Source organism: Galeopterus variegatus, unplaced genomic scaffold (genome assembly GCF_000696425.1).
Source record: "Galeopterus variegatus unplaced genomic scaffold, G_variegatus-3.0.2 Scaffold7559, whole genome shotgun sequence".
Lineage (NCBI taxonomy): Eukaryota > Metazoa > Chordata > Mammalia > Dermoptera > Cynocephalidae > Galeopterus > Galeopterus variegatus.
In genome coordinates this window covers 69790-82925 of record NW_007733670.1, presented here as the reverse complement: position 1 = coordinate 82925, position 13136 = coordinate 69790, and the positions used below count along the sequence as shown (strand labels likewise).

The window sequence follows — 13136 nt, the reverse complement described above, 5'->3', positions numbered from 1 at the left end:
GCCACCCCAGAATGGGTATCCACCAATAAAAGAAATGGAGGCAAAACCCAAATTTTGATCAGCAGAGTAGCTCATTAAACCCAAAATAATTCCGAAACCAATGTGCATTGATCCAATCACAATCTGGATCCCCTGAAAAAAGAAAACAGAAATTTTAAAATTACTTCTACATTTTCAGGCTTGTGAGACATTATATCTCAATAGGATGGACTTAAACATTTGAACATGTAATTTATTCTGCACTTTCGGTCACAGAAGCACTTCAAATTCCAAGTTGATTGTTACATTTGCTCCACAACCTACTGCTTGTGACCCCTGCACTGCTGTGGCGACTGGGGGCTGCTAAGAGATGGACAATCATCGGGGAGTGGAATAGCTGCTGCCATGTGGAGATTTTTAGAAACAAAACTTCACTTATCCTTACAAGGTATTTTTATGGTGTGCCTCTTCAGTACCAGGCAGAATGGCTCCTCATTTACTCAGAAAAAAGCAGCCTCACTGGGTCTGGCCTCTGGCCTCTCCCGCTCTTCCGCCCTCCTTCCAACTAATCCCTCCATCACTCATTCTGTTCTACTTTATTGTCCTCCTCCCTGTTCTTCAAATATATCACACACTTTCAACTAAAGACCTTTGCACTGGATTTCTCTCTTGCCCTGATATCTGCATGGTTCATTCCCGACTTCATGTCTTTGCTCAAGTGTCATGTTCTAAGAAAGGCCCACTCTGACCTATTTGAAATTGCTACTCCCTCACTGCCTGGTACTTTTTATCCTTTTCCCACTGTTTTATTCTCTCTGTATCATTTATCACTTTCTAACACACTATTTATTCTACTTCTTTTGTTATATATGTAGTCTGATTTCCCCTGCTAGATTGTAATCTCCATGAGGGCAGAGGTTGTGCCTGCTTTGTGCTCTACAACACAATATTTCTGACACCTGTGTGGGGTCAGCTGTGTGGGGGGCTGGTTTGTCCCATTGGCTCAATAGGAGCAGAGAATTTCCTCTATCTGGCAGGAGGAGGATTGAGGGGCTGCCTCCACAGCTGCTGGAGGGGAACTGATGCTCATTTTTACTTTCCTAAACCACTGAATCTCAAAATAGGTAGTAAGATAGCTAGAAGAGTTTCTGGCGTGTAATGAGTACTCTATGTAAGTAACTGAATGCTCTAGTGGAGAAGTTGTACACAGGGATTGTGTTAGTGGTATGAATACTCAAAATAGGTAGTAAGATAGCTAGAAGAGTTTCTGGCGTGTAATGAGTACTCTGTGTAAGTAACTGAATGCTCTAGTGGAGAAGTTGTACACAGGGATTGTGTTAGTGGTATGAATGAGGTACCTGGAAGAAACAGCAGAGGGACTAACAATTCCATCTAGGCAGGTGGAATCTTCACCTATAAGTAGGGGATATTTTAAAATGCCTGCTGAAACAAAACAGTGGATATACAGTTCAAGGTACTCTTTGTAGAAGTTAGGTGGCAGTTAAGTCATAGCATCTCCAAGGGTACCAGTGAGAGAGGCACAGCACATGGAATGTCTCATAATTCACACTCAGCCTTCCTCACACTGCCCATTTGAAGTTCTTTCCCTTTTAAGGCAGCCGTTGATATTAATTTTAATGTGAGATTAAAATTTAATTTTTACTTAATACCAGACTTTTAACCTGTACAAAGAGAGGATTAAGATTTTCCAGAAAGTCCTTTGCAGAAGTGAGATCAAGCTAGAAGTAGTGGTGTTCCCATCATGTCAATATTACTGAATTCTGCTAGGGAGTGTCATCTGTCACCTGTTAGATTCTTGCTTGAATTGAAAATAAAATGAAGACAGGGTAAAGTGTGCATGCATATTAATTATTTCTGCCTAAAAGAGACACAGTTTCCAGAATAATCGTTTAATAATTGGATGGTATTCGCTCCACCTATAACTTATAGGTACAAGAAAACCTTGCAAATGCAAAATTAAAATTCTGTTAGTAAATAGACTTACCCCTAGTGCCTTTGCATCTTCTTTAAAGTTTGTTGCTGCTATTCCTGTAGCTGGATTTACCATTTGTGTATTTCCTGGGCCCAGCTGATTGCTAGCAAAGATTCCTGGAGATGTGATGAATGTAGGCTGACTACCCTGAGCTTGGTTTCTTAGGTTTATGAAACCCAGAGGTTGTTGATACCCAGGAGCTGTAAAGCTGCTTGTTGCGTAAGGATTGGGTATGGTTTCACGCACTCCAGGGAGAGTTGTTTTGGATGACATTGTCTTATCCTAAGCATTAAAAAACATACCAAGGTGATACATTTACTCACAAAAGAAACTAAAGAAAACCTTGTCAAATGTTAACTATTTATGCAAACAAAAGAGGGCAAGTGAGCAGATACCAGGCAATGACAACTAATAGAAATGTGATTATCATTTGACTTTGGAATTCTGTATATCATACGATTTGAAGGAAATGAAGGAAAGATGGAAATACATCTATTTTCCAATTTCTATTTGGTTTTGTAAAATCAATCAATCAATCAATCAATCAATCAATCAATCAGTCAATCTATCTGTTTATCTACCTTCCCTGAATAATACGATTTGAAGGAAATGAAGGAAAGATGGAAATACATCTATTTTCCAATTTCTATTTGGTTTTGTAAAATCAATCAATCAATCAATCAATCAATCAGTCAATCTATCTGTTTATCTACCTTCCCTGAATTCATTGCATCTGAAGGACAGGAGAAAGAGGGAAGGGACTGTGGTAGGCAGAATAATGCTTCCATTCCCAAACATGTCTATGTGCTAATCCAGGACCCTGTGAATATGTTAGGGTACATGGCAAAGGGGAATTAAGGTTGCAGGTAGAATTAAAGTTGCTAATCAGTTGACCTTGAAACTTGACTGTTCATTTATTTATGAACGGTTTCTCATTTCATATTTGCTAGTTTCTGGATTAAAATCTATGTTTCATATGGAACTCAGATCGTTAATAGCTAGCTCTATAAAGATTACAGCTATTCTCAGAATGCATTTTTACTGGATCAAGTTCAGGATCTATATAAAAGATTAAAGAGCTGAGCCAGTTCTGATCCTTTTAGATTATATCAAAATGACTTAATGTGTAAATGGCTTAAATTATTGGGAGGATAGCTGATTATCTGGTTAAAATGAGAATAATCCTGTAAATAATACAAGAAAAGGGAAACCAATGGGTAAACTCTTTTCATAGATTCTGCATATTAGTATGATTTTTCTCTTTACAATTGGTACAATATTTACCATCAATTGCCTTTTTTCCTGAAAATTAGAACAACTGCAATTATTTTTAAGCACAAAAAGCACATCAAAAAATAGGTCTGATGAGTTCAAAAGAGAAAAGCTCACTAATTTACTCTATGACTAGATAATTTCAAATGAAAATTAGAAAAATTTACTTTTTCTAGTTTCTTTTTATCTGCCTTTCATATTACCTTTACTTTTAACGGAGTGAAGATAATCAGTATCTTTGAGAATACATTAGAGCACACGGTGAAACGTAATACTGAATTATTTCCACAGAATCACCCAGTACATCCATAGGTATACCAGTATATTATGTAACCTTCCACAAATAAAAATGCTGAACTAGTGAGAATGAGTGCTCTTCACCTATTTTTTTTTTTTGCCAGAAAGAAGCACCTTAAAGTGTGTTACAATACCAAGTACTACCGTATTTCTACTGTGCTATGTAGTCCTGTGTAGCCACATTATCTTCCAACATTCATCATGAGGCATTGCTTCCTTGTTGCTGATTAATGTTCATGGAATGGCATGCATTTGAACCTACTTTGTCAACTTTCTTAGCATTAGCTTTTGATATTTTTTCTCAAAGTATCTTCTACCTGTTTCGTAGCAACTGACTTTACCATTCCTTTCCTGTTTCATTTCTTTTATGTTTTGTTCCTTTCATAGTTTTGTTTTCCCTCATTTCGGTACTGGTCCCTACACAGAGTCAACAATTGGCTTCATCTCTCCAGCCTAGAGAATGGAATGCAGCAGAGAACCCGTACAGATAGGCCAGCCCCACTTTATCCCATTGACTTAGGTGAAGTGATAGGCAGAGATGTTTCAATGGACTTACCCTGTTCCTTTGGCACCTCTGTGTTTTCTCTCGTTCTTGCTCCAAGCTCTGTGTCAGTCTTGGATATTTACCTGGATTTTATAGGTACCTTTTACTTCCTTGCTTTAAAACAACCTGTCTTCTGTTTCTCTGTCATTCCAAAGTCCTTTTATTATTGACTCTCTTTCATCCCAAGTGAATATACAGGCCCATTTGTAGATCTTGCAACATGCTTTGCTCTCACACATTCCTCTCATTTGTACTGGGAAGTCTTTTTGACACCCTCAAACACTTTAGTATTCATTTTCTCCATCCCCTTTGCACTTTCTGATGCTAATCACTGCAATGTTGTACTGCATTTTAGTGACTTTTACATTAGATAAACAAAATTGGAAAATGGAGATAATAAAAAAAGAAAGAAGAGAAAAAAGTACCCATAATCCTACCACCCAGAAATAATTAATGATAATATTTTCATTTAAATTTGTAAACTTTTGTATGTAAATACTCATGTGTTTTACATAGAGACATATATGATTGTGTAAAATTAACAAATTAGGATCATGTTTTTTTTCTTTTTATTTATTTATTTATTAGAAATATTCATGGGATACAAAGCTGATTGTCCCCCCTCCTGCACATGATGTGGGGGCCAGATTCATACTGGGGGCATATCCATTACCAGAAATTACTTTTGTACCCTTTGTCTCCTCCCAATTATCCCCCAACCTCCCTCCCCTTCCCCCTCTCCCCTCAACTCCAATTTGTAGCCCTAGGAATATTCCCTCCATCTGTGGGTCATGGCACTACTCTGGTCTTTCTTTCCTGCCTTCCTTTCTCTCTCAGCTCCCACATATGAGTGAGCACATGAGGTATTTATCCCTCTGTGCTTTGCTTGTTTCACTCAACATAAGTTTCTACAGGTTCATCCATGTTGTTGCAAATGGGAGTATTTCATTCTTTTTTTATGGCAGAGTAGTATTCTATAGTGTATATATACCACAGTTTCCTCATCCAATCATCTATTGATGGATGTTTAGGTTGGTTCCATATCTTGGCTATTGTAAACAGAGCTGCAATAAACATGGGAGTGCAGATATCTCTTCTACATGATGATTTCCATTTCTCTGGATATATACCCAGAAGAGGGATTGCTGGTTCGTATGGAAGATTCTATCTGTAGTTGTTTGAGAAACCTCCAAATTGTTTTCCAAAGTGGTTGTACAAATTCACAGTCCCGCCAACAGTGTAGGAGTGTTCCCTTCTCTCCACACCCTCGCCAGCATTTGTTATTCACCATCTTTTTGATTATAGCCAGTCTAACTGGAGTGAGGTGGTATCTCAGTATGGTTTTAATTTGCATTTCCCTGATGACTAGTGATGTTGAGCATTTTTTCATGTATCTGTTGGCCATTCGTATGTCTTCCTTTGAAAAATGTCTGTTCAGCTCCTTTGCCCATTTTTTTAATTGGGTCATTTATTTTTTTATTGTCTAATTGCTTGAGTTCTATGTATATTCTGGATATTAGTCCCTTGTCCAATGCATAGTTGGCAAAAATTTTCTCCCACTGTGTAGGTTGTCTTTTCACTCTGTTGATTGTTTCTTTTGCTGTACAGAAACTTTTAATTTGATATAGTCCCATTTGTTTATTTTTTCTTTTGCTGCTTGTGCTTTTGGTCTCATGTTCATAAACCCTGTGCCCTGACCTAACTGCCGAAGTGTTTCACCTACATTATCTCTTAGGAATTTTACAGTTTTGGGTCTTACACCTAGGTCTTTAATCCATTTTGAGTTGATTTTAGTGTATGGTGAGAGATGCATAGCTAGTTTTATTCTTCTGCATATGGATATCCAGTTTTCCCAGCACCACTTGTTGAAGAGGCAATCTTTTCCCCAATGTAGATTTTTGTTGCCTTTGTCTAATATCAGAAGGATGCCCACTCTGACCACTCCTATTTAACATAGTTTTGGAAGTACTAGCCAGAGTAATAAGGCAAGAGAAAGAAATAAAGGGCATCCAAATTGGAAAAACGAGGCCATACTGTCCCTGTTTGCAGATGAAATGATCTCATATAGAAAAGCCTAAAGACTCTACCAGCTACTAAACTCTTACAGCTACTAAAAGATTTCAGTAAAGTTGCAGGATAAAAAATCAGCATGCAAAAATAAGTAGGTTTTTCATCTTCCTACAATGAACTAGCAAAAAGAAATCAAGAAATCAAGCCCATTTACAACAGTTACCAAAACCAAACCAAACCAAACAAAACAAAAACCTAGGAATCATTTAACCAAGGAGGTGAAAGATCTCTACAATGAGAAATGAAAATCACTTCTGAAAGAAATTAAAGAACACTCAAAAAGATGGAAAGACATTCCATGCTCTTGGATTGGAAGAATTAATATTGTGAAGATTTCTTTTTCTTTTTTTCTTTTTTTCCTTTTTGTCTTTTTTTTGTGTGTGTCCGGCAACGGATTGCAACCCTCAGTGTCACGCCCGCACTGGACCAGGACCGGCAACGGGATCGCAAACCTCGGTGCTGCGCCCGCACCTCGCTCAGCCAGTGAGCGGGAACCAGTCTGTATGTGGGATCCGAACCCTCGGCGGGAGCGCCACCATGCTCCCAAGCGGCGCACTGTAGCAGTGCGCCACCGGGCCGGCCCGAAGATTTCTATAATACCCAAAGTGATCTACATATTCAATGCAATCCCCATCAAAATACCAATGACATTCTTCAAAGAAATAGAAAAAAACAATCCCAACATTCATATGGAACAACAAAAGACCACAAATAGCCAAAGAAATCCTGAGCAAAATAAATAAAGCCAGAGGCATTACACTACTGTCTTCAAATTATACTACAAAGCTATCGTAACCAAAACAGCATGGTACTGGCATAAAAACACTCAGACCAATGGAACAGAATGGAGAACACAGAAATCAACCAACATACTTACAGCCAACTGATATTTGACAAGGGCAACAGGAACATACATTGGGGAAAGGACAGCCTCTTCAATAAGCAGTGCTGGGAAAAGTGGACATCCATATATAGAAGAATGAATCTAGACCTGTACCTCTCACCATATACCAAAATAAACCCAAAATGGATTAGAGGCTTATATTTAAGACCCTAAACTATTAAGCTACTAAAAGAAAACATAGGGAAAATACTTTGGGAAGTAAGACTAGGCAAAGACTTTATGAACAAGACCCAAAAAACACAGGCAACAAAAGGAAAAATAAACAAATGGGATTATATCAAACTAACAACTTCTGCCCAGCAAAAGTATCACTTAACAGTGTGAAAAGACAACCTATGGAATGGGAGAAGATATTTGCAAAGTATGCATTCAATAAGGGATTTATATTCAGAATATACAAGCAACTCAAGCAACTTAACAGTAAAAAAAGAAGTAATCCAATTAAAAAATGGGCAAAGAAGCTGAATAGGCATTTCTCAAAGGAAGATATAAAAAGGGTCAACAGGTAAATGAAAAAATGCTCAGCATCACTAATCATTTGGGAAATGCAAATCAAAACCACACTGAGATATCATCTCACTTGCCAGTATCAAAAAGACTGAGAATAACAAATGCTGGTGAGGATGTGGAGAAAGGGGAATCCCCGTACACTGTTTGTGGGACTGTAAATTAGTGCAGCCATTATGGAAAACAGTACAGAAGTTCCTCATACAACTACAGATAGAACTGCCATGCAATCCAATAATCCCAATGCTGGGTGTATACCGAAAGGAATGGAATGATGATGTTGAAGGGATACCTACACTCCCATATTTATTGCAGCTCTATTTACAATAGCTAAGAGTTGGACCAACCTAAATGTCAATCGATGGATGACTGGATAAGGAAAATGTGGTATATATACACAATGGACTACTACTCTGCCATAAAAAGGAATGATATTCTGCCATTTGCAGCAACATGGATGAACTTAGAGAAAATTATTATTAGTGAAATGAACCAGGTGCAGAAAGAGAGATATCACATGTCCTTACTCATAAGTGGGAACTGAAAAACAAACAAATAAGAAACAAAAGAAGGAAAAAAAGGCACAACAATCACAATAATTCCTTGAAATTTTGAAAGGAGGGAATGGAACTGAGGATACCAGAGGTGGGAAAGGTGGGGGAAGTTTAGGGAGAAATTGGTAAAGGGCTACAAAAAATGTTTACATTGTGTCATGGTAAAATAAAAAATATGATTAAATAAAATAAGCAATGAAAAAAAAGAAAGAAAATAAAATAAAGCTTGTACTTTTGTTCTAACTTGAGTGCCTTGAGGAGTTAGTGTTGCTGATGGAAGTTGTGTCAGAGATGATTTTACTAGGTTCTTAAAGAACAAAGTGTAATATAGTTATTCAAAGAGTATCGATTGAGCAAGGACTGGGGATGCCGAGGTGAGTAAAAAGTGGTTTTATTTTCATGAAGTTTATATGCTAATGAGAGAGTCAGATCCAGTGAAATACACAGTTATTATGAAATTTAATCAGTCCACAAGATAAGAATTGAAAGTGCTTGGTAGGGAACATCTTCACAGAAGAGGTCATCCTCGAACCTGCCTTTGAGCAGGACTTCCTCTGAGATGCTTGTCCCCCCCCCCCAAAAAAAAAAAGAAAAAGAAAAAGAATGAAAAAGAAAAACAAAGAAAAAAGGAAGGAAAGAAGGAAGGAAGGAAGATGGATGAAAGAAAGAAAAGAAGAAAGAGAAAGAAAAACGAAGGAAGGAAGAACAAAGAGGAAGGAAGGAACAGAGAGACACACAACTTTATTCCACACTAATTGATTTTGCATTTTGGTATGTCTTGGACTCCACAGAAGAAATTTAGAAGAGTGGTTCTCAAACTGGTGACCATTAGAGTCATGTGGGAGTTTTTTTTACCAACCCTTATGCCTAAGCTGAGCCCACATGTAATAATTGCAATCTCTGGGTCAGCACTCAGGCATGAGGAGTTTTAAAAGCTCCCCAGGTGATTTCAATGTACAGCTGCAGTTAAAAACCAGTGGTTTAAAAAATGTCATGCATCCTAGCTTAACTGCTAAAATGCCTGTACAAAACTCAATTTAGGTTAAATATACTCTTTTTTCCCCCTATTCCGTTATAGCCTTTTTTTGGATTTGTCTTTGAGCTTTCCTAATTATAAGTTTTTAAAAGAGAATCCAGGAAAGAAAAAGTTTTAAAAAAATCTCTTGCAGTTCCACATTGGCAAATAAAAGATCTGTAAGTAATACATCCTAGATAGAGCTTAGCTTATTATTTTGACGAGCACCTAATTCAAGCTTATTTAAAAGAAAAACTTTGTGTCTGTCTCATTTAATGAATTTCAGATTTTTCTACCATCTTGTGATCTCATTGTTCATGTCATCAACTAGGTTCACTGCAGTTGTTTCCTGCAAAACCCAAAAGCATAACTTTAACAAGTTTCATTTCCTATAAACATAGAAGTACAGAAAGTTGTGAACAGCTCTCTGGGCAGCTCTTTTACTGCAGATGCTGATGAAAAGTGGTGCCAGAGTTCTTTATACCATGAGAGCTTTCTTATGCTTTAGGGCCAGGGACTTCTCTTTTCCTTGATTTCCCCTGATCCATGCAGTAATATTGCTCTTGTCCTTGATGCTGCTGTATCGGCTGCTGTGGTTGTTTCTATCTTAGCTGAGCAGATATTGGTTTGAAGATCGAGTGTTGTAAAAGCCACACACAACTGTCAGTAAGTTATTAGAATATTAATAAGTTGGAAGTGATATGACTAAACCTTAGCTCTAACTGAACAGAAGTGTTCAAACTGCACCAAACTCTTGACCGCTCACCAGAGAGATGCAGACTAATGCATCTGGATTCTATAACTCCACAAATGCAGGAATTTTTGTCTGTGTTGTTAACAACTATACCCCCAGTACTTAGAATAGTACTAAGCACATGGTAGGCACTTAATAAATATTTGTTCAATTTACTAAAGGAATGTAGCCTTGCACCTATCTGTGCCAGCAGGCTTTAGACCACCCACCATTCTGATGTAATTAATTGGTTGCCTTGATTCCCATACAAACCACTAAATTATCTTTCTCTTTTCCTTTACAGCCAAACATCTCAAAAGCAGAGTCTGCTGAATCTAGTGGTCTTTACTCAATTCTCATTCTTTAGCATTTCTTAACAACACTGCTCTGCTGCCTCCTTTCTCTTCGAGACACTTGCCCTTCCATAGCTTCCAAGACAGGACACTCTCATAAGTCCCTCTCCTACTTTTCAATTCTCATTCTTTAGCATTTCTTAACAACACTGCTCTGCTGCCTCCTTTCTCTTTGAGACACTTGCCCTTCCATAGCTTCCAAGACAGGACACTCTCATAAGTCCCTCTCCTACTTTCTTAGATGTCCTCAATTTCATCTTCACTAGTTTCACTTTCTCTGACAGCTAGCATGTGGGCATTCCTTACAAAGTGTCACTTTCCCCTGGGAACTCTATTCATTCTCATAACTCGATCTATCAATTTTAGGTGACTAATTCAGGTAATTCCATTTTCATCTTGTTCTCTCATCTGATTCCCAAGCCAACATATCCAGGTATTTGCAAGATATTTCATAATTTATCTCCTATCCACAATGTAAAACTGAGTTCATGGTCCAGTTCTCAAGCTTCTCCTTTTCAACTTCCCATCTCTCTCCATTAGCATCATCACTGGTCTGACCTCCTTCCTAGCCCATCATCCAAACTCAAAGCTGAGAGGTCTGATTTATTTCTTTTTTATTCTTTATATCTAACGAAGTCCTTCATGTCCATTAAGTCCTGTCTACTCCAAAATGTCTCTAAAATCTAACCCCCTCTTTCTAGTTTTGTCTAGTATCTTGTTTACTCCTGCCCTCTCACTAATTTTCTACACTACTAATTGGAGTTTGTTACTTCTCTATTCAAACCCCTCCAATGGTTCTCTAATGCTTACTGATTAAAGTCCAGATGCTGTGGGCATTTAAGACCTTCATGGTTGTGGTTCCAGCTTTTCTCTACTGCCTTAATTCTAATTATACTTTCATTTAACCAAAGTCCAGCCTGGTTATTCGGTTATTGCCCATGAACCCAACTAGACTGTTTCTGAGTTCGTCCTATGTGGGTATTGCTCTGCCTACCTGGAATATTCTTCCCTATTTTTCTGTTACTGTATAATTTCTATCTATTCTCTAAGATTCATCTAAAAACCATCCCATTCCATGGGGTTTTCTTACCTTTATTAATATTACAGCTTTGTTGAGCTTCTTCCTATGCTATAATATTATTGAGCAATTATTTGTGCTAAGCACTAGGGCATTACACTGTTACTTAGTTCTTCCTAGGTGTTTTATATCACTTGTTATCTTTTAAAATGATTTTCATTGAGATATGATTTACACACAATAAAATTCATCCTTTTAAGGTGCTCTTTAGTATAATCACAAGATTGTGTAACCATTGCCATTATAAAATTCTATAATATTTTCATCATCTTTAAAAGAAACCTGAACTCATCAATAGTAATTCCCCATTTTCTCCTTCCCCCTCCGCAGCCTTTGGCAACCACTAATCTACTTTCTATCTGTATGGATTTGCCTATTTTGGATATTTCATATAAATGGATTTATACAATATATGGCTGCTTGTATCTGGCTTCTTGCACTTAACATATTTTCAAAACTCATCCATATTGCAGCATATACCTGTACTTTGTTCACTTATTGACAGCTGAATAATGTTTTGTTATATGGATACACCACAGTTTTTAAATACATTCATCAGTGGATAGAACTTTGAGTTGTTTCCACTTTTTGGTTATTATGGCTATGAATGTTTGTGTACAAGTTTCTGTGTGATAATATGTTTTTAGTTCTCCAGGTATATACTTAGAAGTGGACTTCCTGGGTCATATGGTAATGTTACATTTAGATTTGAGAAATTGTCAAAAAATTTTCAGAGCAGGTACACCATTTTACATTCCCACCAGCACTGTATGAGGGTTCCATCTTCTCCAAATTCTCACCAACACTTGTTACTTTCTTTTCGATGATAGCCAGCCTCATGAATGTGAAGTAGTATCTCATTATGGTTTTGATTTGCATTTTCCTAGTGTCTATTGATCTAAGTGTCTAAGTATCTTTCCATGTATTTATTGGCCATTTGTATATTTTCCTTGGAGAAATATGTATTCAAATCCCTTGCCAATTTTTAAATTGGGTTGTCTTTTTATTGTTGACTCGTAAGCTTTCTTTATACATTCTGGATACTAAACCGTTATCAGATATATGATTTGCAAATATTTTCCCCTTTCTGTGGGTTATATTTGCATTCTCTTTATAGTGTCCTTTGAAGCATAATAGTTTAAAATTTTTATGATGTTCAATTTATCTATTTTATTCTTTGGTTGCTTGTGCTTTTGGTGTCATATCTGAGAAACCATTGCTTAATCCAAGGTCATGAAGTTTATACCTATGTTTTCTCTTAAGAGTTTTATAGTTCCTACAACTAGGCCACTGATCCATTTTGAGTTAATTTTTGTATACATTGTGAAGTAGGTGTTTAGTTTCATTCTTTTGCATGTGCTATTTTCCCAGTTGTGCCAGCATGATTTGGGAAAAGATTATTCTTTTGTCATCGAATTTTTTTGGACCTCTATTGGCTATCATCTTCAATTAGGTACTAAGATTTTTGAAGTCACGGGGCTTCTCTTATTTTTAGGAATTCCCCTCTATACTCATGTATATATTCAGTATGCCTTACCCATAGTAGGTGCCTAGTGGATATTTTACTAATGTCTCTTTCTCCAACCTACGTAAGTATTGCTTCCGAGAGAAGACAATTTGCTTATTGTTGCTTACCATGTTGCGCTACAGAGTAGATTGGGATTAATAAATATTTTTGGATGTATGAATTAATGGTTGCTTTTTTCTTTAGGATTTTGTTCTTGCAGCAGAATAAACATAGAGTAAGGCTCATTTTTTAAAATTGTAAGTCACAAGGAAAGAGATAAGTGAGGGACAAACATGACTCTATAGGATAATCCTAACTTTACTTTGATTC

General features: G+C 37.1%; 1 protein-coding gene across 1 annotated transcript in view; it reads right to left on the bottom strand.

The window, feature by feature from the left end:
• MS4A12 (membrane-spanning 4-domains, subfamily A, member 12) overlaps positions 1-2245 on the bottom strand; it is a gene marked incomplete at its 3' end in the record, with an annotated part of 10502 nt that extends 8257 nt beyond the window's left edge. Inside the window, exons 1-2 of the mRNA XM_008592072.1 lie at positions 1985-2245; positions 2-132 (exon numbers count right to left, since the gene is read on the bottom strand). Of these exons, the coding sequence (XP_008590294.1) occupies positions 2-132; positions 1985-2245 (392 nt within the window). The remainder of the gene's footprint in view (position 1; positions 133-1984) is intronic.
• Positions 2246-13136: the final 10891 nt, after the last annotated feature.